Raw genomic sequence first — 27,166 nt, 5'->3', positions numbered from 1 at the left:
GGGGTCCAGGAATAAGCTGGAGGACAGGCAAGGAGTCTAGTCTCTGGATGTCAGACTGGGATTTTATTAAATTGGAAATTATATTAACAATTAAAAAAATCAGATGGGCTTGGGGTTGTCAGGAAGAGGTTTTGAGGCTGGGGTGGGAGGTAGCTGGTTTTGGCTCCGGCCACTGTGGACCACGATGTCATCATATTCATCCTGGGGGCAGAGGGGGCCAGGCAGAGGGGCTCAGGCGGCTGCCACCTTGCCCACTGGTCAAATTCTTACACAACATCCTAAGAATTGGTTCTGGCCATGAAATCTGAGTTCCCCTTCTCCTGGTTCAGCTTCCCTACTCCTAGCTCGAAAAGGTCATTTGCAGGTTCTTTTCTCCCACGGCCTGCATTCTCCACTGCTACCCTTGAGTTCTGGCCCTGCTGCTCCTCCAGTATTTCAGCAACTTGAGGTCTCTCTCCTCCACCCCTTCCCTCTGCCTTTACCCAAATTCCTCAACCCCCACCATTCAACTCTGTTCCCTGTTCGAGGCAGTATCTCTGTTGCCTGTGTTCATCAATTAACCTCTCCTCACCGCTGGCTGAGGCCATTCCCCCACCACTGCCAGTGTTCAGATCGCTGCTGCCCAAGGTCATCTTCCCACAGCCTGAGTTCTCCAAATCTTGCTCCCTAAAATCACTCCCTACACTGCCACCCCAAATTACCGGTGTTCGCTGATCACTACAACCAAGGTCTCTTGTCCACCTCTGCCTGAGTTCTACCTCTTCTATAGCCTTAATTTTTTGACCACCACTGCCCGAGTTCTCCCCGCCACCCCTAGCCAAGTCTCTCCTGAGTGTTGCCCCATGTCACTTGCACTGCTGCCTGAGTTCTTTAATTGTGGCAGCCCAAGGTTGGTCTCAATGCAATGCTTAATGATCTTCTCCCCTTTCCCACCTGCCGGTTTACCCTGACCCCCCAGCTGGGCTGTCCCATCTTTCCTCCTGACTCACGCCCTCATCCCCGCTGTCGCTGTTGCTGTCGCTGTCGCTACTGCTGCTGCAGGGGTCAAACTTGTCATCTTCGTCCTCAGGCTCGGGGGCTCCATGTGCACGGAGGAGGCGTGCAAGAATGGGGTTGGGCCGGAGCATGGCACTGCCCAGTGGGGTGCGGCCACCATACATGCGGGCAGCAGGGTCTGCACCCGCCCTTAGGAGAAGCTCCAGCACATCGGCCGCTTGGGCCTCTACTGCCAAGTGCAGGGGGCTCCGGCCACACGTGGGCTCCTGTGAGGTGCAGCAGAGAGATCAGAGGGCCTGAAGAGAGGACAATACCCCACCCCCACCAAACCTTCCCCCTAGGGCAGCTCACCGGTTTGTTGAGGTCAGCTCCAGCTTCCCGGAGCAGCCGGACCATCTCCACATCTTTGTGGATGATGGCCACATGGAGTGGGGTGTGGCCTGGGGACAGAGTGACTGGTGTCAGGTGATGGGGTGAGGGGCCTGGGCCCCTGGTGTCATGATCCTAGGGGAGAGCCATGTGGCCTGAGGGTGACCAGGTTTGGGGTCTGGCTCCTGAATTCCTGGGTATGTAAAAGAGGCACCTGGATCCCAAATACCTGTCTCAAGTGGTCTCAGCTTGCTGGCAGGGGCCAATGCCTGGGTTGTGGGATGACTGGGGCCTATGGGTAAAGAGCCTGGGGTCTTTGGACGGGAGGCCTGGGTTTTGGGGCCAGGAGACCTGAGTTCCTGGTCTTATTTCACAAAGGACCTTGGTCCTGAGTAGCTGAAGGGCCTGTGACCTGGGGGTTGGGGGGTGGGCCCTGAACACTGGGTCCTAGATGATCTCAGTCCATTTGTGGAGGGGCCGGGTCCCAGGTAGTTGAGCTTATGGGTGGAAGAGCTGAGACTCAGATGCCAGGGCTGTGGATGGATGGGTCCTTTTTCCCATGAGGCCTGGCAGAGGAGAGCTATCCTTCCACTCTGCTGCCCATTACTGGGAACCTGGGATGCCAGAGTTTCACAGAGGGCCTGGGCTTTGATTTCCCTAGTCTTGGGTGAGCAGGGTCCTGTGGCTTATAGGTAAGGGTAGGGATCTTGGGATTGCTCCTTGTAGGTGGGCCCAATACCAGCCTGGGCCCAACAATTGGATCCTGGCAGCTCTGGGTCTATTGGTGACAGGCCTGGGTCCCAAGTTGTCTGGGGCCTCCAGGTGGGGGTCCTGGATCCCACATGTCCAATTCTCAATAATCTGGGGCCTGAGTGGAGGTCCTTGGTCCTGCTAACTAGGTCCCTGAAGCCTACATATGATTTCCCAAGGGTCTGGGCCTTGCGTCAGAGCCCAGAGCAGTGTGCTCTTGACTTGCCTGGGAGCATGAATCCTCCCCAGAGACTAAGGGCCCTCACCCTCATAGTTTTCAGCCTCCAGCTGCAGCTTCCAGTCCTCCTCACTCTCTTCCTGTTCCTTCTCCAAGTCGGGTTCAGGGTACAAGGCAACAGGGATGTGGTTGGTGTCAGGGGTGCAGTCAGGGCCGTGAGAGAGGTAGGTGTCAGGGGCTTCCCTGGGGCACCGAGGGCGGGGCTGGAGCAGCGCACGTGTGCAGGCATGTGCCCCCATGCGACAGGCCAGGTGCAGCGCCGTGTGGCCCCCACGCTCTGCCACGCACAACCTGGCGCCTGCTCCATACAACTTCTCCACCGTGGATGCCTCCCCCAGGATAGCTGCCAGGTGCAGGGCTGTCTGCAGGAGCAGAGGGCAGAAGTTAGGGGTTGCACTGAGAACCCTGGACCCTGAGTCCTATACTGTCCCCTAGTGGCTCACCTGGCCTAGGTCATTCTGCAGGTCCAGGTACTCAGTGCCAGCTGAAAAACCCAAGAGGAAATCCAGAAAGGGCTCGTGCTGATGAATCACCGCCAAGTGCAGTGCCCTGGGGACAAAGACAGAGGGCAGAGGTCAAGTACCCTTGCATTCCTTCATTCAACAAACATGGAGCACCTACTGTGTGCTGGGCAATGTGATCACAGTTGTGAAACCAGCTGACAGCTATCTGAGAGGGTCAGAGTTAATTCAGCAAATTTGTTTAATGAGTGTTTATTAAGAGTGACTTCCACTTCTACCCAAAATGAAGTAACATGGATCAGATTTCTCTCACATCTGAAACAGCCACAAAAAAAAAATCAGACAAAATACAGTTTTGTTTTTGGCAGCTGGCCAGCAACAGGGATCAAAACCTGGACCATGGTGTTAATAGCACCAACTGAGCTAACCAGCCAGCCTGAAAATACAGTATTTGAAGCAACAGTTTTGAAGATACTGGACGTCATGCAATGAATGACAATGATCCCTGAAAGACAGGAAACATGAGGTAAGCCCCAAAATTGATTGTCACAGCTCATTTTATTGAGAGAGTTTCCAAGCCACAGCACAAAGAGGGGAAACCCAGGCAGAGCCCAGCAGGGCTGTGTGAGGTGAGGAGATGGAGCTAAGAGTTTGGGAAGACCAAGGCAGCTAGAGTCATAGGACAGAGTACCAAAGAGGAGAGAGCTGCACAAGGAGGGAACCCTGAAGATCTGCAGAGGATTCCATCAAGTATTTAGGAGGACGCTGAGCACATGCGAGCTGAGTCAGGGGGGTGGCGGATGGAAAACCATCCAAAAGGATTATAGAAAAGTTCCCACCACTCACACAGGGCCAGGAATAGCGCCTATTCCCACCAGCTAGACTAGAAAAACTCATAATTCACAGTTCATTAGGTAGAATATTCTGAAGAGTCTTGCCTCAGTAGTGGGGAATAATTAGCCCTAGATGGAGCACTGCTCAGCACCCACCTAACAAATCATAAAAGCAAAACTCAAAAGGATCAAACTATTTCCAAGTAATTTAACTGCATCCCAGAACAATACTCAAGAATATTCATAGGAATACAAAACTATCCAGCCTAACAAGATAAAATTCACAATGTCTGGCGTCTAACCCAAGATGGTCAGGCATACAAAGAAGCAGTAAAACACCATCCATAATGAGAATCATCAATCAATTGAAACTGACCCAGAAATGACACAGATGTTAGAATTAGCAAACAAGAACACTGAAACAGTTCATTATAACGGTATTCCATTCCATTCGTTCAAAAAGTTAAGTAGAGACACAGATGCTAAAAGAAAAAGGCTCAAATGGAACTCCTAGAGATAAAAACTACAGTATCTGAAATGAAGAATACCCTAGATAGGATTAACAACAAATTACACATTGCAGAAGAAAAGATTAATGAGCTCGAAGACATGATGATAGAACTATTCAGAATGAAATACAGAGGAAAAATAAAAGGTTTTTTAAAAAAGAAAAGAGCATCAGTGAGCTGTGGGATGACTTTGAGAAGCCTAATATATGTGTGACTGAGGTCCATCAGGGAAGGGAGGGACAGGGAAAAAACATGAGAAAAGACGGCTGGAAGATCTTCCAAATTTGATGTAAGCTATAAACCCACAAATCCCAAAACAGGAAATATGAAGAAAACTACCAAGTTCATCAGAAGTAAATTTTTCAAAACCAGTGATAAAGACAAAAACTTTAAAAGCAGTCAGAGACAAGGACACCATAAGTACACAGGAATAAAAATAAGGAAGACAGCAGATTTCATGTAGGAAATAACACAGGAGAAAACAGAACAGTCACATCTCTAAAGGATGGAAAGACAAAGACTGTCAACTTGGAATTCTTTACCCAGCAAAATACCTTTCAAAAACAAAGACAAAATAAAGATGTTTTCAGACATACAAAAGCTGAAAAAATGCATCACCAGCAGACCCACACTACAAGAAATGTTAAAGGAAATCTTCAAGCAAAGGGAAAATCAACTGTAAATATGTACCTACACCAAGGAATAAATTAGACTAAAAATATTAACTATATGGGTAAATACATGGTTTTTTCCTTATTGTGTAAATATCTTTAAAAGATAGTTTAAAAAATAATTGACTGTGTAAGCAAACATAATAATGTATGGTAGCATTTATAACATACATATAAGTAAAATGTATGACAACAACAGCATAAAGGCTAGAAGGGGACAAATGGGAATGTGCTATTCTGAGGTTCTTTCTGTTTGAGGTGGTATAATATCACTTGAAGGTAGACTGTGATAACTTACAGTTGTATACTATAAACTCTAACGCAGGAGTCAGCACACAGTTTCTATAAAGGACTAGAGAACTATTTTAGGCTTTGGGAGTCATATGGTCTCTCTTTTACCTACCTATTCAACTCTACTGTTGTAGTGGAAAAGCAGCCATTTAAAATATGTAAATGAAGGAGCATGTCTGTATCCCTATACAGCTTTATTTATGGAGCCTAAAATTTGAATTTCATATAATTTTCACTTGTCATGTAATATTATCCTTCTTTTGATTTCTAAGAACCATTAAAAAAATATAATGACCATTCTTAGCTCACAATCATATAAAAGCTGGATTTGGGACTGACTGGTTAGCTCAGTTGGTTAGATCACCTTGTTAGAACACCAATGTCAAGGGTTTGGATCCCCTTACCAGCTGGGTGCCAAAAACCAAACCAAAACAAAACAAAAAACACAAAAGCTGGATTTTGTCTAGAGGCCATAGTTTGCCAATCTCTGCCTTAAAGCAACCACTACAATAACAAAACAGTTACAGCTAATAAACCTATGAAAGAAATAAAATGAAATAACAAAAACTACACTTCCAAAAGAAGGCAGAAAAAGAGGGAAAAGAAAATAAAGACAGATAAGTAGAATATATATAATAGCAAGATGATAAACTCAAACATAATCGTATCAATAAATTAAATGTAAATGATATAAACACTCTAGTTAAAAGGCAGAGATTGCCAGATTAAATAAAAAAGTAAAATCTGGGGTTGGCCCATTAGCTCATTGGTTAGAGCATGGTGCTGATAACACCAAGGCCATGGGTTTGGATCCCATATAGGGATGGCCGGTTTGCTCACTGGGTGAGCTTGCTGCTGACAACACCAAGTCAAGGGTTAAGATCCCCTTACCAGTCATCTTTAAAAAAAAAAAAAAAAAAGAAGTAAGTTAATCAGGAGTAACAATAAGTATCAATCCTTACGATTAGTGCCCTTAATAAAAGAGCTTCAAATTACATGAAGCAAAACCTGATAGAACTACAAGGAGAAATAGTCATATCCACAATTATAGTTGGAGATTTCAATATCCATCCTCAACAACTGATTGAACAAGTAAGCAGAAAATTATCAGCAAGGACATAGTAGACCTGAACACCACTATAAACCAACACGACCACTACATAACATTTAAAGAACACTACATTCAAAAACAGCAGAATATATATTCTTTTTAAGTGCACACACGATATTCTGGGCCACATTCTGGGCCATAAAATAAGTCTCAAAAAATTTAAAAGAATGCAAGTCATACAAAGTACAGTATGTTCTCTGCCCACAATGGGATTAAATTAAAAATCAGCATCAGAAAGATATCTGGAAATTCTTCCAAACATTTGGAAACTAAATAACATACTTCTAAATAATCCACTGGTCAAAGAAGAAATCTAAAGAATTAAATGAAAATTAAAACACAACATATCAGAGTTTGTGAGATATCACTAGAGCAGTACTCAGAGGAAATTTATAGCACTCAACACCTTTATTAGAAGAGAAAAGAAAGGTCTCAAATCACTGACCTCAGCTTCCACCTTAAGAAACTACAGAAAGAACCAAATTAAACCCAAAGCAAGCAGAAAAAATGAAATAATAAAAGTCAGAACAGAGACCAATGAAATAGAAAGCAAAAAAAAATTAAGAGAAAACTAATGAAACCAAAGCTGGTTTTTTGAGAAGATCAAAGTTTACTGAGTGCCTCCTATGGGTCAGGCACTGTTTGAGTCACTAGAGATACACAACAGACAAAAAACCCAGGTACTGTCCCTTCTCTGGGCCTTTACAACTGCGGTTCCTTCTGCCTGGAACACTCTTCTCCTCGCCTCATTTTCCTGCTTTATTTTTCTCCAAAGCACCTACTACCTCCTGACTGACTTTCTTTCCTTTTCTTTTTCTCTCTCTTCGCCTCTCTCCCCCCTTTTATTTTCTGTCTTTGATTCTTCTTGTCTTTTCTTTCTTTTTTTCTTCCTTCCTTGCTGTCAATATATCTATATAGCCCCATTAAAATGTACGCTCCACAAGGGCATAAGTTTTTGTCTGTTTTCTTCATTGCCTGGTCACTAGCACTTAAAACAGGGCCTGAAACGTGGTAGTGCGAGAGAAATATTTAACAGATGAATCCCTGCTCTCACTGAGCTTACGTTCTTTCTTTGAATTTAAGATTTTAAGATCGGTGCTCAGAAGACAGGATCTTAGAGTTAGGGACCAAGTATTAATTTCGAAAATCACTCATAAATCAGGAGCTAAGGATCAAAGACTATATTTGGAGGTTAGAGGTCAGGAGGAGCTGGAGCCAGAGCTCTAACAAAGGTCTCTGGAATGGGGCCATGAAGGTTAAACTGGGTTTTGAGATCAGTGGGTAGGATATGGATTCCAGGAGCTGAAAATCAGAGTTCAAGAAAGGAAGGTCAGAAACTATTGGGTTAGGATCAAAGCTGAATAGGAGACTGGTTTTGTTAAAAGTTATGACTCGGGGGTTATAGGTCAGGAAGTCCAGCACTGGAAATCAGATTTAGGAGTAGGAATCCTCAGGGACCAAAGACTAACGGGGAATCAGACGCCAGATCATAGGGCTCAGTTTGGTAGCCTAAGGTTCACTCACGTGTCCCCATCCTCAGTGACGTAGCCGAAGACGAGGGGCGCCCAAGACAGCCCCGGACCCAACTCTGCGCCCAGCGCCGGTCCTCCGGGGGCCGCTGCGTCCGGGCCTAGAGAGCCCAGACCACTGTCGCACCATTCATCCGCGTCGGCTGCTTTCCCCAAGCACGCGACCCCGGCCATGGCCCCAGCCACCTCAGGGGCCCCCCACGGCCGCCCGCCTGTTGCTGGGCTCTGCCTGGAGCTCAGGCGCTTCCGCTCTCCGGGGAATTCCCCAACACGCCCCCTGATTCATCCAGTCAGAATGAGGTAAATCGCTCAAGCTCCGCCTCCATACCGCACCGTGACCAATCAGAGTGTTCGCATGGACTATCGCTCTCTAGCCGCTTCCACATTTTCCGTAGGCCCTTTACCAACGTGGCTGCCGACGCTAGGGCCTCTGGGACTCGTAGTGCGGTCCTCGCGTGTCTTCCTTACCTCAGAGGGGGCGCTCCGGGTGTTGCGCGAAGCCTGATGTGGCCGCGATGGCTGATGGGAGTTGTAGTTCTCTGTCCTATCCCTGCCCCTCCTGTTTCCGGTACCGTCACGGGATAGAGCGGTCGGTGACAGCCCCGAGAGCCCCCGCCCCGCGCCCATGGCCGAGCCGGACCGTGAGTTGGGGGCCCCGGTTAGAGGATCGGGCGGCACCGGGGCCTGGCTGAGGGCTGCAGGCCCCGGGGCCCGAGGGTGGGCGCGGTGGGGCGGGAGACAGAAACTGCATGGGGGGAGTGGGATTCGGAGGGTCGTTGCTAAGTGATCCATATTGCTAGGGTGGTGGGTTTCTGTGTCTCAAGGTGTTAAGGGTCCGTTTACTATGTCCGTTTGCCAAGTTACTAACGATCGCTTGTTTTTCGCACCGTGGTTGCTAAGGACCCTGGTTGTTTAAGGATATAGGTTGCCGCGGTCCGGTTGCTAAGAGTACCTGGTTGTTAGAGGCAACTGTAGGATGCTAGGGAACTCTTGGTGTCCCCTATCTCTTCCCTCTAGTTCCTGTGTCTCTCCTCCACCGCGTCTCGTCTCCCAAACCCGCCTCCCAGCCGAGATATCCCTTCTTCCCTCTTCCTTCCTAAATTTCCCCGTGCACACACTCACAAACTACTATGTCCTTCCTAACTACTCCTGAGTCTTCCTTCATGTCTTGTGTCTCCTACTTTCCCCTCCGTCTCCTCTTAAACCTTCCCTCCCCAGCCTCTGCCCTTCACTAAGCACTTCTCCTGCCAGCATTCGCCACTCTAATAAGATCTACTTTTCACCATCTGCTCCCTCCCTCCATTTTTACCACCACCCCCTGACCCCAGTGTAACTAGGTGGGTGGGTCTTCTTGCCCCCACCTCCACTTTGAACCCCTACATTCCCCCTTAACCATTCCCCCCACTGTAACCACGTCTGCTCCCCCTCCTCCCCTAGCCTCTGACCCTCTGGAGACCCAGGCAGGGAAGGTGCAGGAGGCTCAGGTGAGATGGGGGAAAGGGTGGAGGGAAGGAGAGAGATGGATTTGTTCCCACATCCCACACTGGGGGGGAGGTGGCAGAGGGGAGACAGTTACCCCGGGGCCCTCTGCTCATTGCCCCAATCCCTCTCTCCACCTGATGCAATCTCCTGGGGAATGGTGGATTCTGGGGAGTGTCAAAGAAGAGTATGCAGCCTCAACCCCAGGCCTGCCCTCCTAAACTTTCCTCTTTCCTTGCCACTATCCCCCACCCCCAATCCCTTCTATACCAAATTTGTGCTGGGCCTGGAAGAGACAGGTATCCAGTTTGGTTCCTGAACTCACAGATCTCACGAACAAGTGACAAGAAAATGGCCCTACAGGATCGTTATGAAAGTAGCTCAGGGTACTATAGGAGCCCCGAATAAACTATTTGGGTCAAAGAAGATTCCAGCCAGGCTCTTCCCTAAAGTAATACACAGGCTGGTCTAGGAGTCAGACTGAGATACTGACATAGCGTAATAAGTGAAGAGTGGTTTATAATTTTCTTAGACAAAGTGAGAAATGGTGTTCCATGCAGAGTGTATGGCTTGTGCAAAGTCCCTGGGGCATGAAAGAGCATGATGTGTTTAGAAGTTGGGTGGCTGGGGGTGGTCAGCTAATTATACTCATGGTTAGCATTTATTGACTAGTTACTCCAGTCAGGCACTCTGCTTAGTGCATCATCTTAGTGCATCATCTCATTTCATCTTCCAGCATCCAAATGGTCATTTCACAGAGGAGGAATTTGAGGCAGTGGTCTTAAGTAACTTGTCCTCTGTCCCTCAGCTAAAGGAGCAGGGAAGGGAACACACTGCCTTCCAGACACTGCAAAGAGAGGTAGACAGGCCACCTCGCAGAAGTCTGAAGCCACCACCAGCACCTCCAGCTCCCCGTTAGGCTAAGTTTCCCCCACATACTGGCCAGGTCCCTTGAGTCCTTCCATAGAGCCTCACTGTCCACAGTCTGAAAGAATGCCAGCCCACCCACACACGTGAGATGGCTTTTCAGATGCAGGGCAGTGCTGAAGCTGTGATTAAAATGCCTCACAAATGCACAGCAGAGCAATGCCAAGGGTATGAGAACCTCCTGTGGCATCTCATTCGCCTGGCTCCCAAGGCACAACAATGTCAGAGAAAAAGGGTTAATGTTAAGAAGGGATCCTTGGTGCCAAAGAGAGACAGGAGGATGTAAATTGCAGCATTGTCCGTAACAGGGCAAAACTGGACACAGCCCAAATGGCTGTCAGTAGATGGGTTAAATGAACTATGGTTCATCCATACAATGCAATACTATGTAGCTGCTTAAAAGAATGAGGTGGGTCTAGAGTATATTGTTCTGTGGAAAAAGCAAGGTGCAGCATCGTACAATGATATGGCTTATTTCTATAAAAATAATGAGTTTTTATATGCACAGAAAAAGTCTGGAGTAGTTGCCATTGAACAGTGAATAGTGGTTGTCTCCATAGGGGTGGGATTGGGAAATCATAAGTCAAGTGCCCCAGTTCGTGGGTAGTGTCTAATGGTCAAAGTTTTTGCAAGGTTTGTGCAGTCTTAAAAATCAATTAAAGAATTTTAGTATGTTTAGAAGGGAGGTTCTTATTCAAAAAGGCTTGGAACCAATGTAGTGAGTGCTCAGGGAAGTAAGGTTGTCTGAGAGGTTTTAAGGAGAGTGAGTTGGTCAGAACTGCGTTTTTGTGAGATCCATTACAGGGCCCAGCCCTGATCTAGCACGCAGCAGTCAGTCATTCAGTTGTAGATGGTTTTGGAGCTCCTGCCAGGTGCTAGACTTGGTTCTCCATGCTGGGCATTCAGTGGTGAACACAAAGTCCCTGCTCTGTGGAGCTGATATCCAGGAATGTTTGTGACTGAATGATGAGACTGGAGAAGCCAAAGAGAAGTACTACTTTGAAGTAGAGAGGAGTGGGCTGACCTAGACAGACCATCACGTGGAGGGCAGTAAGGTAGATCAGAGGTGGAGACTGAGGCCAGAAGCCTAGGGAGGAGGCTGGGGCAGGACCCCTGAGGAGAGAGGACAGGATGGACCAGGTGGAGCCCTGAGGAGGGGAGGAGAGGTCAGTAGAGGGACTCTCAGGAGGATGAATGGACATGCTGTGAGGCTGCAGGGCTGTGGCAGGCGGGTGAGGGTGGGAGGCAGGGGCAGGAGGCATCTGGCAGACTGGGGGATAGTGAAACCACATTGAGATGAGGCCTGGGAGGAGGAGCAGGCTTGGGAGGGATGCTGAAGCCAGTTTGAGACATGGTGGGATTGAGGGGCCTGGGGGATCACCTAGGGCAAGGAGTCCAAGAGGCTATGGGAACCCTGGATCTGGGGACAAAGAAGTGACATCATCAGTGACTAGGCTGAAGCCATTGATATGGATGAGGCAGGTAGCCCAAGGAAGGTGGAGAGGGAAAGCAGAGAGGGGCCAGGACAGAGTCCCAGAGACCTGCACTTTGGGAGCCAGGTCAAGGGGAGGAGTGATAAAGAAGCTGGAGGTAGTCAGAGAGGTGGGCAGAGAGTGTCTGGGGCTTCATGCAGGGGGCAGACAGGGTCCTGCAGGGTGAACACCCGGTTCTTTCTGTTGGCATTATTCACAGGAGTGACTTTGTGAGCAGGGCTGCAGGGCCTCTGGGGAAGGCAACAGGCCCACACTACAGGGGATGGGGGGTGCAAGGGGAGGATATGGGCACCACACTGGGCATGCAGTCACAGCAATAGCCAGTGCTCACTGGGCACCTCCCCACCACTGGGTGCTGCTCCAAGCTCAGTTCATCGCCTTAACAGCCCTCTGAGCTCCATTTCCAAGACCAGGAGCACTGAGACTCAGAAAAGCCAAGTCACTCACACAAGGTCTGCTCCTCAGGAGTAGCAAGGCCAGGTTTCTAACCCAGCCAGCCTGTCCGAGAGCCCTCATGTGGGTCCTGGCACTGGCCCTCCACCACCCCTCACCTTCTCAGGCCACTTCCCAGCCAGAGCCTTTTCCCCAAACCTGGTGTCACTCCCCCCTCCCTCTCTCTCCCTAATTCCCCGGCCACCCCACCCTACCCCTTCCAGGACTCAGATTCAGACGCTGAAGGAGGAGCAGCTGGTGGAGAGGCAGACAGTGAGTATCTTCCTTGGGGGGAAAAGAGCAAGGTTCTGGAGGGGGAAATTTCAGGGCAGGGGTCTGGGTGATTCCCCCTCAATTCCACCAGGATTGACATTCAAAGTTTGTAGCAATGGATTCGGTGCTAGTGCCAGACCAGGGTCCTGGAAGCCCCTGGCTGGACCAGGCATTGTGTCTTTAGCTGTGGGGAGGCCAGGGAATCCCAGGGCTGGGGCAAGGGCACTGGGGATGTCTATGCACCCTGGCTGAATACCCGTCTGGCCGCTGTTTCTCTTCTTTTTTGTCAGTGGACTTCCTGCGGAATTTCTTCTCCCAGACACTGGGCCTGGGCACCCAGAAGGAGCGTCTGCTGGATGAGCTAACCCTGGAAGGGGTGGCCCGCTACATGCAGAGTGAGCGCTGTAAGTCCCCTGCCTGGGCTAGGCTGCTCACCCGCCTTCCTGTCCCCAAGTGACTTCTCATCCCCAGCCACTTGAACCATTCATTCACACCTTTTGTTTACAAGTAGCAAGAAACCCAATTTGAACTGGCTTAAGCCAAAAAAGGAGTGTGTTGACTCTATAATTAAAATCCACCTTTAAGAATGGCTGGATCCAGTTGCTTTCATGTTGCTCTCAAAAAACTTAACTCTCTCTGGCACTGATTTTCTCTGTGTTGTGATAAAGGTAACTTCCAGCAACTCCAAACGCAAATTCCACCAGCCTAGCAGCTCCCACTGAAAGAGTGCACCTTTCCTCCAGTGGTTCAAGCAGAACAGCAGAGATTGGCTCCAGTTGGCACAGGTCGAGTCACATGACTGCCCTGAACCACGGGCTATGTCTCTGATTGGCCAGACCTGGGTCACATGGCCATTGCTCATTGCTGAGTGAATTACCGCCTCTGATTGGCTGGCCTGTTTCATACAATGAGGATGATAATATAGTATGAAACTCGTGGGGTTACTGGGGGGCTACATAAATCAATGTAGATGTCATTGCTCAGAGCAGGGCCTGGAACATAGCAAGAGCTGTGGAATTGTTTGCTGTGGTTATTATTACAGGGAGCTTGTTTCAGGTGCGGTGTATATGTGCCTATTTACTGGGTCACCATGAAATTTATTTATTTATTTATTTATTTTTTAACTGAAATTCTGTACCCATTTATTTATTTATTTATTTATTTATTTGTCCTTTTTTTTTTTGTGACCGCGCTCAGCCAGTGAGTGAACCCGCCATCCCTATATAGGATCTGAACCCGCTGCGGGAGCGCTACTGAGCTCCCAGCGCTGCATTCTCCTGAGTGAGCCACAGGGTCGGCGCAAAATTTATATTTCTTTCCATGAGTTGAGGTCACCAAAGTCTGAGAAATCAGGCCCTCAGCAGTCCTTGACTGTAACAATCGACCCTTTGAGGGTCCTGAACAGCCTTTTGTCAAGGACATCTTCTCCAGTTTCACCAGCCTCCAGCTGCTGCTGTCTGCCTCCTCAGGCAGCCAGGCCTGCTCCCTGAGCCTCCCTGTGCTGGGGCAGGCAGAGCAGCAGTCTGCAGCCCTCTTCTGGCCTACGATGGCCCCAAAGAAAACTCAGGCAGTGGCTACAAAGCATTTGTTCTTTCCGTCCTGCACCTGGGTTTTGGGGTAGTTGGCTTATGAGGGTGCCTGTGAGGGGACAATATCAATTAAGTGAGCCCTCACTCTGTGCCAGACACTGGGCTAAGCACTTTACAAGCCGCCTCTTATTTGATCTTCACATTATATCTATGAGGTCGTTATGGGAGTCATCTGAACAGAGGAGGAAACTGAGGCACAGAGAGGTGCCTTGGTGCAGGGCCAAATAGCTGGCAAGTGGCAGAGTTAGGATTTGATCCCAGGTCCCCTGAATCTGGAGTACACACTCCCCTCCACTCAACCAACCAGGCCTGGTTCCAAGGTCTGAAGGAATCCCAGGGATGAAGCCGAGAGCTGAGGCCGGGGCAGGCCTTGACCTTTGTTCACCCTTGCTGTCCTCCCTTGGGCAGGACACTCCAGAGTCACCTGATTCACGGGCGTCACGCTTGTGTCTTTCCATCAGCTGACAGACAGATGCCAGGGTACTACATGGCAGGGCTGCCCGCTGCCAGCAGATGAGGCAGCAGCAGAGCTATCCTGCCCCGCCTGTGTGCTTGTGAAATGATTCAACCTCCTACCATATCTTCCCACCTTTTTGTATGAAACCTGGAAAAATGGGAGAGCAAAGTGCTTATAGGTATATGAATCAAGGGTCTCAAGAAGTTTAGTACAATGGACTCAAAGAATAATAGCAAACACTTTCAAGGGATCTTTAAAAACTTCATGAGGTCAAGGGTTTAGATCCCCTTACTGGCCAGCCACCAGAAATAAATAAATAAGTAAAATTCATGGAAAGATTTGTATTATCTTTTAATTGTATTTTTTCACGAACTTTTGAAGTTCCCTCGTATGTAGTGTTTGCTCAATGCCGGGCACTGAACTAAGCTTTTGGTGAGTAATTCATTCTCTCAGCAGCCCTGCGAGCACAGTCCTGTAATTATGCCCATTTCACAGAGGAGGAAGCTGAGGCTCAGAGTAATGATATGACCTGTTCAAGGCCACACAGCAGGGAGCAGGAGAGCCAGGACTTGAAGACCTTATCCACTCTACCATTCCTGGGTGTGGGCTGAGAGTGGCAAATTTTTGGTCTTCACCTAAAAATCACCAGGCTTCAGGTGGCTGATGTGTGTTTGATTACGGAAGAAAGTACTATGATGAAGGAGTGTGTATAATATGGCAGAAATGGATGATCATCCGAGATTGGGTGCGAAAGATGAGGTGTCACCAGGAATGTGTGTAATAACCTGTGCCTCTTCCTGGGCAGTGCCCCTTGCTACACTCCCCCCCGCAGCCTTCTCACCGAGATCTCATGCGTTTTTGTCTAGATCTAGTCAGGAGGAGAAACTTCTCCTCAAGTGGCCTTTTCTCAAGTCTAAGTTGGTATAATTTCAAACAGTGGATTCTTTTTCCCCTTGCTGGCTCCTCCAACAAGTCAACTGTATGACCTCTTCCCCTATCTTAGCCTCAGTTTGCTCATCTGTAAAATGGGGATGTTAGCACCATCTCTCTCAAGATGGTTGGGAGGGCCATCATGGATCTGAAATGCTTGCCCCAGGGCCTGGCGTGGAGTAAACAGCACGATGGCTGGTGTGATTGCAGGGGATGAGCACATCGTTTCAAATGATGTATACATTTCTCTCTTCCAGGTCGCAGGGTCATCTGTTTGGTGGGGGCTGGAATCTCCACATGTAAGTGCCCCCTCCCTGACTAACCGCCCTCAGGAGTGTGAAGCCCCTCTCAGGGGCTGGGGAGGTGCCCCGTCTGGGCCCTGGCCTAGGAGGGTCAGTGTGGTGTAGATGGGCCATCATCCCTGCTCAACTGCTCACTGCCCCTCCTCCCCCAGCTGCGGGCATCCCCGACTTCCGCTCTCCATCCACGGGCCTCTATGCCAACCTGGAGAAGTACCATCTTCCCTATCCAGAGGCCATCTTCGAAATCGGCTACTTCAAGGTATGTCCTCCCTCAGGAAGGAATGTCTGTAATGAGGGCTCCAACCCTCATCTCACCTGGGGCATCAAGATGCCCAGCTGCCTTCTGGCTCTCTCTCCCACAGAAACATCCAGAACCCTTCTTCACCCTTGCCAAGGAACTCTATCCTGGGCAGTTTAAGGTGAGATTTTTTTTGCAGAGGGAGGGGAACAGGAAAGGTTGGGGGAGAGCAGGCATAGGAAGGCCCCCCTCCGGGGCTCTTCAGACAAATATAGTCACTAAGTGCATGGGTTCTGGGCCCATGTACCAATGAAAACAAAGCTAATAACAGTATCTGAAATGGGTTATTGTGGGGCATAAACGAGTTAATAACGCACTTAAGAGCCCAGACTCCGGAACTAGGCTGCCTGGGTGCAAGTCCCAGCTCTGCAACTTACCAACTGTGTGACTTTGGCAAGACAATCAACCTCCCTATGCCTCAGTTTCCTCATCTGTGAAAGCAGGACAATGATGGTCTCTCCCTTACGAGGTCATTATGATGATTCTGGTGCCTAGAACAGTTCCAGGCACGTGGCAACTGCGTGCAGATGTTCTGTTATCATTAGCGTTATTGTTGCTCCCTTCAGCCGACCACCTGCCACTACTTCATCCGCCTGCTGAAGGAGAAGGGACTGCTCCTGCGCTGCTACACACAGGTAGGGGGACAGCGGGTCCTGGGGAAGAGGGCAGGCGGGCTTGGTGTGTCGTGGCACCTTTAGCGGGGAGCAGAGCCTTTTGCTTAAGAGCTCGGGCTGTGGTTCAAGCAGATACAGAGCCAGGGCTTAGTCTTCTGCTTCATTGCTGTGTGATTGCAGTGAGTCACTTCCTCTTGGCCTCAGTTTCCCCTTCTACATAACAGGGGCTGGAACAGCTTTGCCCCTGTCAGGTCTGTGGTGAGGTGGCAATGGACTCCTCTCAGGGCTATCCCATGTGTACTGTGAAAGGGCCCCATATCTGAGGGGACACCTTTTGCACCATAGACAGCCCAGATTTCATATTTGTTATGGAGTTTTCCAGCAGATGACACCCAAGTGACTTGATCTAACAAAATCAGTACACTATGCCAATTTTCCAACAGACAGACATGGTGTCTTTATTTTTTATTTATTTATTTTTTAAAGATGACCGGTAAGGGGATCTCAACCCTTGGCTTGGTGTTGTCAGCACCACACTCAGCCAATGAGCCAACTGGCCATCCCCACATAGGATCCGAACTCATGGCCTTGGTGACATCAGCACCACACTCTCCCGAGTGAGCCACGGGCCAGCAGACATGGTATCTTAAGGAAGGAGTGCCTTTTTATAATTCACACAATTGTAAACATGGCGTTGGATGCACCATGGGGCCATGGCTCATACATTCAGGCACTTAGCCAAGGGTCTTGCCCTGGGGAACTCAGGTAAGGATGGCTCATGCTGTTGGCTTCTGGGCTAGTCAGCAAGATTTTTGGGGTCTCACCTCCTAACGGTGAAAAATGTTTGTGCTTCTACCTTTGCTTTATGACTGTGTGTTGAAATGACATGATGTGCTGCAGCAGTGTACGTGCATGCTGTAAATCATACCTCAGAACCCCAAATATCAAATAGAGAGATGATACTTGAATATAAATAGATCTTCTAACATTTGCTCCCTGTACCTGGCAGTGTGGCACCTGCAGCCTCAAAAGCTGCCACCAGGGGGAGGATGAATTCTTTTTAGGTCCAGATTTCTTAGATGGGGCAGGTGTTCCTGTCTGGGGCAGGCAGTAGTGGAGGGGAGCAGACGGCCTCCTCCTTCCAGGAGAGGCCGAAGCTCAGGATAAGATTGACTCTTCTGCCCAGAGAGTCAGTTTTCTTCACAGGACCTGGCTCAGACATGATATGAACAGCTCACTTGAAGCCAACTGCTTTCTGTGCATGATTTCATGAAATCCACACCTCAGCCCTGCTGGCATCCTTGTTTGTCAGCTTCTGTCACAGCAAATGTTTACTTAGTGCCAACCCAGTGCCAGGCCCTGCCAGCAGAGAACAGAGCAGACATCCCTGCCTTCCTGGAGATGATACCGTAATGTGGGGAGAGAGAGATGGGCAAGGTGGAGAAGTTGCACACCTAGTGTGTCACGTGGTGACAGGTGTCTGGAGCACAGTGAAGTAGGAAGGGGAATCGGAAGCACCCTGTGTGGGTGGGGTGCTGCTGTAACAAAATGGTCAGGGAGGGATTCACTGAGAAGGGGATATTTAAGCAAAGACCTACAGGAAGAGAAGGAGGGAGCTCTGGGGTTATCTAGGGGAAGAGTGTGTTCTAGGAAAAGGGAACAGCCAGGACAAAGATCCTGAGGTGACACTTTTTTCATTGTTCAAAGAATACTAAGAAGCTGGATCTGAGGGAGTGAGGAGGAGAGTTGGAGAGAGTGGGGGGCACAGGGAGAGGGATGTGGGGAGAGCGGATCATATAGGACCTTGTGGGCCACAGGGAGGGATCTGTCCTTTACCCTGAGCGAGATGGAAGGTACTTTACCCTGAAGGCTCTGGATAGGGGAGGGAGGAGATCTGACTCAGGCGTTCACAGGCTCCCTCTGGCTGTGTGGGGGGGGACAGACTGGGGGGATAGCAGAGAGGGGTGAAAAGGGACCAGGCGGGAGGCTGCTGTGATGGCCCAAGCAGGAAAGGATGGAGGCTGGGCCAGGGTGGCCCATCGAGGGGGAAGAAGCAGTAGGTGGCCGACAGGACTTGTGGACGATCGGCTGTGGCCATGAGAGAAAGTGGTGAGTCAAGGATGACCTGACAGTTTTCAGCCCAAGCACCTGCTGCTTTTTACTGAGATGGTGGGAAGTGCAGGTTGGGGAGGGGAGGGCTAGGTGAGGAGTTTGGTTGGAGGCACGTGGAAGCCGAGATGCCTGTTAGACACTCGCGTGGAGAGATGGGGAGACAGCTGGACATCAGAGTCTGGACTTGAGCAGAAAGGGCCAAGCTGTGGAAGCAGCGTATAGATAATGTGTCAACTCACCAGACAGGATGAGAAACCAAGGCCCAGGACAAAGTATGCTGTCAGGGCCACGCAGAGTGCTGACTGCCCAGCTCCACTTCCTGCCCTTAACCACGGCGGCGCATCAACTGCGTGCTGTTTTCACACCAAAGCCCACATAAGTACGTACTGGGGCAATGTGAAGTCCGCAGGCATCTACCCCCACTTGCAATACTTAATGACTTGACTACACACACATATTTAAAATGGCATGTTGCATAAAATATATAAAGATGGAAAAAAATGTTCCACTCTCATATGTCATGAAAACATTTTAGTCAAATGTTTCACCCTCTTCTTCAACCTCAGCTGCTTTTTGAGTCACTGACCCAGTTTTCTGGAGCACATTGTCTTCACTTCTGTCTGAATTGTGACGATGCAGCACTTTTGAAGCTGTGTATGATGCTATTTTTATCTCCCGACGCAAGTATCCATTCAAACACTAGGACAGTTGCCTTGTTCATTCAAGTTGCTGTGATCTCCACAGAGAAAGGGCTTATAATTCTTTTCAATTTACATATAGGGTATTTATCTGAAGTTCTGCCCTTGGCTTTTTTTCAGTTAACCTCTTATCGGGAAGACCCTTTCATATCCACACTCATACAGCAGCTTCATGCTTTTTAAAAGCTAAGTCTTATTCTATTGCAAGCTCTGTGGCTTCAGTTTCAGATTTCAATACAAATGTCATAGTTGGGGAGGTCACCCCAGCACCCCACCTTCACTCACCTCAGCCTAAAGATAGTTCAGTGGGGAAACGAATGAGAGCATTGTTTGAGGGGAACACACTTACTTTAAAAACATGTAAGAAACTCATAAGTTAGGTGCTCTACGTGAGGGCACCAGCTGGGGAACAAGGGCAGAGCCCCAGCCCGGGCTCATGGACGGAGCTGTGCACCTAGACATGAGGTCACTTTATTCACCCAGAGGAAGTGACACCTTCTTCCATTTGCACTGACACACTGTGTGGGCCTGGGGCCACCCTGCTATTGATGATGTTTCAATCAGTAACAGGATGTTTTCAGACAAAAAGTGAACCAAGTTTTAAAAATCAGGAGATTTCAGGGTTGGCCAGTTAGCTCAGTCGGTTAGAGAGCAGCCTTGTAACACCATGGTCAAGGGTTTGGTTCCCCATACCAGCCAGCCACAAAAAATAATAATAATAAATAAATAAATAATCAGGAGATTTCCCATCAAAGTCCAGACTTCAAGCTCCTCCTGAAAATCTGGAAGAGCTGGCTGCACCCTGGACGCTTCCCTGGTGACAGCTATTGGCTGGAGTTAATTGGCTGCTGCCAGTCTAGGAACTGGCGATCATTTGCCCAGGCCCCACCTCCTCACAAGGCCCTACTTCCTGCAGGACACTAAGGCCACATGTTTGTTGCCGTGTATTGTCTGCACTCATTGTTGCTTTTCCTTTAGCAGAGAACTGTGTTCTTGTGCCACATTCTCCAGCTGCTCCGCTTCCCTCCTAGAGGCCACTGCTGTGACCTGTTTCTTGCATCTCCTTTGGAGCCATTCTACACCCGGGCAAACAAATAAACAAACTTATGTATATTTTTTTCACATCCTATACACACTGCCTTTGTTCTTCTGAACCTTTTAACACCTTGGAGAGATGATTTCGTATCAGTACATACAGATCTGCCTCTTTTGTTTGCTTGTGGTTTCTCTATAAAATGTTTTGCAGAGAATAACGCAGTGGTATTTAGGTAGTTCTTTTACATCCTATTTAGTTATTTGCCTGAACATGGCTTACTCACATGTAAGGGAGTCAGGAGATTGAGTCAGGTACCAAAACAAAGCAAGGATTAAAGAGAGAGGGAGGAGGGGAAAAATGCAGAGTCCGGGAACAGTGGCTCTGGTCTGCACGTTTTGGGAATAAGCTGATTGCTGGCAGGGAGCAGAGGGGGCAATCAGGGCAGTCTGCCCTTGGAAGGCAACCCCTTCCATTGTTCATGGAGTCTCTGGGAAACCTGCTAAGTTCAGCTGTGGGCCACATGTGACAGGCCATCTCTGTGTAATGTCTGCCAGTGTCCTGTTAGCACCTGCCTCAGCAGCATTCCTCAGGGGCAAGCAAATGCTGCTCCAGAGGGGCTGGGTGTTTTAAGAAAAATGAGAGAGCACAAATGTCCATGTGGAAAAGAAGAGTGTTCTTTCCTGCTTAACATGGAAATTATCACTGTCTTAAAAGAATACAGGTTAATACGCCATCTATGAAACAGACCGTAGTAAGAGCCCTGACTACTAAACAGGAAAACAGTGTGGTGAAAACCAAATAAGCCCTCCTGATTCATTTATTTATGTTAACGCTTGGCCAGGGCTGCCACACAGAGCTATGCAGGTTGGGTACTACATAAGGAGGCCACCTCTGAGGGGGCTGCATTTACAGCAGAGACACTGTAGGTCTGTACATTTAGTTCTACAAATTGCTGGTGGGTAGCTGTAAAGTTTCTGGCTCTAACAAAATAACTTTTCTGAAAAATGGAAGCAAAGTGGCCTGAATTTGCAGAAAAATGCCATATGGGCTGGTGGTAGCAATGGGTCTGGCCTCATAGACATTTGAGTTCAGGCCCCGGCCTTTAAGCACCCATGACTTTTAGCCTTTCAGGGGCACCATCAGAATGAACACAATGGTTTCCAGATGCGTCCTGCCACTTGCTTCTCCATCCCTCCTTTCTCACCCTGTCCCAACAATCCTGCTTGCTTCTCCTGGCCTCAACTCCCTGCTCTGCCTCTGGCTCACGAGGGGAGTAGCTCACTTCTGACCCCTCTTCTCTCCTCCTCTCCCTCCAGAACATAGACACCCTGGAGCGGGTGGCAGGGCTGGAGACCGAGGACCTGGTGGAGGCTCATGGCACCTTCTACACGTCGCACTGCGTCAGCCCCCTCTGCCGGCGGGAGTACACACTGAGCTGGATGAAAGGTTAGGGGCTGGAGGTCATGCACGAGGGTGGCCTCAGCTCACCAGCCACTCCCCAGCACCAGGAACAGGGTCTCCACATAGTGGGCACCACTTCTGCCCTGCTCAGCATCCCCCAGAGATTTAAGGTGGTGGCGATTCGTTGCTCCCCACGCCCCCTCACACCAGGTAATCACAGGTGCAAGCCCCAGACCAAATTCAGCCACGCACAGAGACAGGCCCTAAGCGGCTACACAGGCTGTTCTGTGAGGAAATCATGAAACCCTAGCTCTGTGTCCTTTCAGGTGCTCTGACCCTGTCTTACATGACAGACTCATGGAGACAAATACAACTGCATTCCAAGAAGAGCAGCACTGTCTGATAGAACTTTCTGAGAGGAGGAAAATGTTTCATATCTGCACCGCTGATGTGGCTGCCACTTGCTACATGTAGCTATTGAGCACTTGAAATGTGGCTGGTGCGACTGAGGAACTAAATTGTTGATTTTATTTAATTTTTATTCATTTAAGTTGTAAAAGTCACATGTGGCTTTGACTAGCACACTGGATGGAGCAGGCAGAATCTATGGAGTGTGAAGCTGGATGCGGGCCTGGTTAGGGATGAAGGCAGGGGGCTGTCCCTAGGAGTACCGACGGGCTTGCTAGAGTCATAGTCACTGTTCATGTAAGGACAGAGTGTCCAGAAGAAAAAAAATCAGCCAATCCACACATCCTAAATGCCAGTGAGAAAGAGCCTATTTTTGACATCCATTGTGCTAATTAAGAAGCCACTTACTTCACCCATAGAAACCCATTTCTGACATTCTTTATGCTGATTTAACAAAGCCTCTGGTGTCCATGTGAGATAAGGACAGCTGCAGCATTTGTAGTAGGGCCTCTGGAGTGTGGCCTTTCTGATAAGATGCCAGCTGACCGCCCCTGGGCTGAGGATTCCTGAATAGCCCGACTGCACACAGCTGGGGGACTGTACAATTCACATTACCCCCATTATGTCTCACTTACAGCAGTAGCACATGTATCACCCACAGAATAGAATAGCATGCTGTCGATGCAGAGATATTTTAAAGTAAATTACAGACATTAAGACAATGCTCTGTAAATGTTTATTGAATGAATGAATGAATAATTGAATGAATGAGTTAGAAGTCTGTGGGTTGCAAATGATAAAAGTTCCTTCAACCTTCCTAAATCAATAAGTAATAACGAAGATGATTTTCATAAGGATGGCGATAGTGGGGGGGAGGGGTCTGTCACAGAACCCAAGGATGGGAAGCAGCTGGGCCTAAGGGTTTGTCCCCATTCCAAGATCATCTGCATGGTCTTCGCTCACTCTCTGCCACCAGGCCTGGGAATCACCAGGCCTCTCTGACCCGGGGGGAAATAGCTGCCCTCAAAGACCCACTGGAAGAACTTCACTCCCCAGTCCAGATTGCCCAGGTAGCAGGTTGGTGGAACTCAGTTGCTTCTGTTAAGGGCAAGTGTTCTGCTCATTCTTTGGTTCATTCGTTTATTCATTCAATAGCTGTGCACAGTGGTGCTGGGAGCCACCTCTGGGAGCCTGGGGTTGGAGGTAGACAGTTCTATAAGAAGGGAAGTCAATTCTTAGCAGGGTAGACACCCCAGGAGATTCCCCCAATGACTGAGCTGTGTTTATGTGGACAGTGGAGGAAGGAGCAGGCAGGCAGGGCAGGTGGCAACCCCTGGTGCCCAGCCCAGAGCCTCTTACCGCTTTCTCTCCCTTTTTCTTCCCTACACCCAGAGAAGATCTTCATGGAGGTGACTCCCAAGTGTGAGAAATGTCAGAGTGTGGTGAAGCCTGGTGAGCCTTAGGGCCAGGGACCAACCAAGGTGGACTTGGGCTGGGAAACCCCCCTCTACTCCCCACAGACCCCTTCCTAAAAGCCATGTCCCCCACCCCGCACCTCTGGCCACCTCCATCTCCCTGACCAGTGTCCCAGATCTGTCCTGGGGAGAGTGGGGTTCTGTCCCCACTGCTCTCCAGCTCCCAGCCCAGGCCTCTACTGCTGCTTGTTCTCTCTCGTTCTCCCCATGTCACTCTCTTTCTGTCTCTGTGTCTGTCCATCTGTCTCCACCTCAGACATCGTATTTTTTGGTGAGAACCTCCCAGCGCGTTTCTTCTCCTGCATGCAGTCAGTAAGTGCCCCCCTGCCCAGGGGAAGGTGGCTCCCCGACTTGCTGTGGGTGTGGGGCTTGCTGCGGGGGTGCAAGGTGGGGTGGCCCAGCCTGGGCAGAGGGTCTGGGAGCCTCACTGGTCATTCCCCACATGTAGGACTTCCGAAAGGTGGACCTCCTCATCATCATGGGCACCTCCCTGCAGGTGCAGCCCTTTGCATCCCTCATCAGCAAGTAGGTTGGGGTCGGGGCTGTGGGTAGGTGGCTTGGGACTGGGGGGCACCAGGACTGGTCCTGACCACTCAACTCGCCATCCCCCCAGGGCACCCCTCTCTACCCCCCGCCTGCTTATCAACAAGGAGAAGACTGGCCAGGTGAGTCAGCTTTACTCACACCCCATCTGACCCTCCCTTCCTCCTCCTCACACGGGTCTCCAGCTAGGGGACAAGCCTCAGAGAATCCCAACTGGGGAATCCCAGCACCTGACTCCTCTGCTCTGGCCTTGGCCTTCTAGAATCCAGAGGGTTTGTGTTCTAGGCTACCCTGACTCTACAGGCCTTGGGTAATTCAGGACCCTTTTGAGCGAGTGACAGAATCCCAACTCAACCAGCTGACGCCAAAAAAGGAACGTGCTGCCTGAGACTGAAGAGTCAGGGCTAGTTGGAGTGAGGTGTAATGAACCCAGGGCCTTGGACAGTGCCATGGGGTGGGGGCTCTGCCTTCTCCCTCTCTCGGCTCTCTTTCTCCTGGGGTGGCCTCACTCTAAGGCAGGCACTCCCTCCTGGGGAAATTTGCTGGGGAGAACACCCTCCTGGGGAGGGGTGTTCCCCTGAAAGGGAGACCGGGGCATGGACACCAGGTGGGCAGAATCATACCATGGGCCAGCCACTGTTCCAAGCATTTATATGTAGTAACTCACTGACACTACAACCCTATCAGGGTTTCCATGATTATCCCCAGTGTACAAATAAGGAAACTGAGGCATGGAAAGGCCAAGTTATTTGACCAAATTCACAAAGCTGGGTTATAAGCCCAGGCCACCTGGCTGCAGGGTCTGCGGTCTTAGCTCCATCCTCCAGGGTAGCTTTAGCTTCCCTCCTTTCTGCCCTTCTCGTCCCTCCCCTCCCACCTCCCTTGCAGACGGACCCTTTCCTAGGAATGATGATGGGCCTTGGAGGAGGCATGGACTTTGACTCCAAGAAGGCCTACAGGTGAGGCCTGGGCCTGGAGGGTGGAGCCTGGAAGGGACAGGGCTGAAGTGGGAGGAGGGCACAGAGGCACAATGACGAGAAGAGCTAGCAGGGGCCTCAGACAAGCCTGGAAGCTCTGATTCTCCTGCCTGCACCACAGGGATGTGGCCTGGCTGGGTGACTGTGACCAGGGCTGCTTGGCCCTTGCCAACCTCCTCGGATGGAAGGTGAGGAGCTGTGCGACCCCAGCCCACCTTAAGCCCAGTCCCTGGACCCTGCCCATGCCCCACAGGCCCTCTGACCCCAGGATGCATGGTGACCTCTGATTTCTGTGAACTTTGCCCCTGCAGAAGGAGCTGGAGGACCTTGTCCAGAAGGAGCATGCCAGCATCGATGCCCAGTCAGGGTCGGGAGCCCCCAATCCCACCACTTCAGCTTCCCCCAGGAAGTCCCCACCACCTGCCAAGGAGGAGGCCAGGAGCAGAGATGGGGAGAAACCCCAGTGAGGGCTGCATCTCCCAGGCAGGATGCCCAGCTCCCTCTGGGACAGTAAAGCCCCAACCAGCTCTGGCCCCCTCTAACCTGCAGCTCTTGTCTGAGGAGCTCAGAACATCCCCCTAATCTCTTAACCACTACCCCCACCCACCGCCAGCAAATCTCTAACATCTCCCAGGGCCGAGGCTTGAGCAGCCCCATCTCTAACAGCCCCGGATCTCTAACCACCCACCACCAGGGTTAAGGAGCAATTTCCCCTAATCTCTAACTGCTCCCAGGGGCCAGGGGTGCCCCCAAACTTCTAACTGTCCCAGGACAGGGGTCTGAGGGTCCCCACTCTCTACTGCTCCCAGGGGCCTGTGGCCAAGTAGACCAAATCTAATCTACCCCAGATGGAGGGGTGGGCCCTCCAAATATAACTCACACCCGGTGTCAGGGAGTGGTCTGAGCCTGAAGGACTCCCAAGTCTCTGCCTCCAACTCCCAAAGAGGGTTCTGGGCCCCCTTCACTTGGGACCCACTTCCCAAGTGGAGATGGGCAGAAGACGTTGCTTATTGGAGACAAATTAAAAACAAAACAAAAACAACTGACAAGCAGCTGTCTGGTCTTGCTGTTTCTTTTTGTGGGTACCCAGGGAAGCAGCTATAGGGAGGGGGCTAGACTGGGCCACTAAGGAAACCAGAACATCTCCAGGCTGTTATGAAAAACAGAGTGAGGGGTGCCGAGAGGAGACTCCAGGGGGTGGGTGGGGCCTCATGTCTCTTACCTTGGACCCTGCCAGGGTCCTTTCCACCAAAGCCTGGTCACTTAAGGCCTGAGTGCCCGGAAAGAGAGAGGAAGGTTGATTTCAGACACCTCCAGCCCCGCCTCTTCCCCCAACACCCCCCACCCCCACCCGTGTGCTCAGCTTCCTCTCTGCGAGGAACACTTTCACTTCCTGCTACACCGGGCCTCCCCTCGGAGAACAGGTAGGGCCCCCAGGGACCGAGCATCTGGCATCTTCACCCTCCACTGCCTCCCCTTGGCATCCGGTAGCTGCCCAGCACCACCGATGGCCTCCTCCCCTCCCACAGAACCCAGGCCGGCACCTGCCTCCTCTCCCTACCCCTTCCTTCCTGCTCTCCCCTGGGTGGGGCACATGCCCCTGCCTTGCTCCTAATTAACACCCTGGGCTTCTGGCCAATGGGCTGATTTATTTGTTTAGCTGCTTATTATCCATATTTTACACCCACCCCAAACAAGAATGGAAGGCCCTGGGAGCAGGGGCCTGTCCTCATCACCCTCTCCCCAGGGCACTGGCACCTAAGGCTGGGCCTGTATCCAATAAATATCAGATGGATGGATGGATGGATAGATGGATCCTCCCTTCTCAGGCCCAGGTTTCCCACCCCTGGTACTATTGCAGGGAAAATATTCAAAAGTGCCCACTCTGAGCGGTAACCCATTCTAGGCCTCTGTACCTGGTTAAGAGTTGGGGTCTGCTGGATGGATAGAGGGACAGATGTGTG

At 50.2% G+C, this 27,166-nt stretch overlaps 2 protein-coding genes across 2 annotated transcripts; one reads left to right on the top strand and one right to left on the bottom strand.

Annotated features, from left to right (window-relative positions):
• Positions 1-35: 35 nt before the first annotated feature.
• On the bottom strand, positions 36-8,027 carry NFKBIB (NFKB inhibitor beta). Its single transcript, XM_063110856.1, has 6 exons — positions 7,754-8,027; positions 2,797-2,902; positions 2,382-2,715; positions 1,348-1,436; positions 990-1,262; positions 36-201 (listed from the first exon to the last, which is right to left on the bottom strand). Exons 1-6 carry the CDS (start codon positions 7,930-7,932, stop codon positions 100-102), a joined length of 1,083 nt encoding a protein of 360 aa, XP_062966926.1. The 5' UTR covers positions 7,933-8,027; the 3' UTR covers positions 36-99.
• A 286-nt stretch (positions 8,028-8,313) lies between these two features.
• On the top strand, positions 8,314-26,251 carry SIRT2 (sirtuin 2). The gene is made up of 16 exons (XM_063111051.1): positions 8,314-8,399; positions 9,196-9,242; positions 12,314-12,362; positions 12,653-12,766; positions 15,596-15,637; positions 15,793-15,899; positions 16,003-16,059; positions 16,505-16,573; positions 21,715-21,844; positions 23,600-23,659; positions 23,939-23,994; positions 24,131-24,207; positions 24,296-24,347; positions 25,114-25,184; positions 25,324-25,390; positions 25,514-26,251. Exons 1-16 carry the CDS (start codon positions 8,384-8,386, stop codon positions 25,667-25,669), a joined length of 1,170 nt encoding a protein of 389 aa, XP_062967121.1. The 5' UTR covers positions 8,314-8,383; the 3' UTR covers positions 25,670-26,251.
• Positions 26,252-27,166: the final 915 nt, after the last annotated feature.

The sequence above is a fragment of the Cynocephalus volans genome, chromosome 10 (assembly GCF_027409185.1).
Source record: "Cynocephalus volans isolate mCynVol1 chromosome 10, mCynVol1.pri, whole genome shotgun sequence".
Lineage (NCBI taxonomy): Eukaryota > Metazoa > Chordata > Mammalia > Dermoptera > Cynocephalidae > Cynocephalus > Cynocephalus volans.
This window is presented reverse-complemented; position numbering and strand designations above follow the sequence as displayed.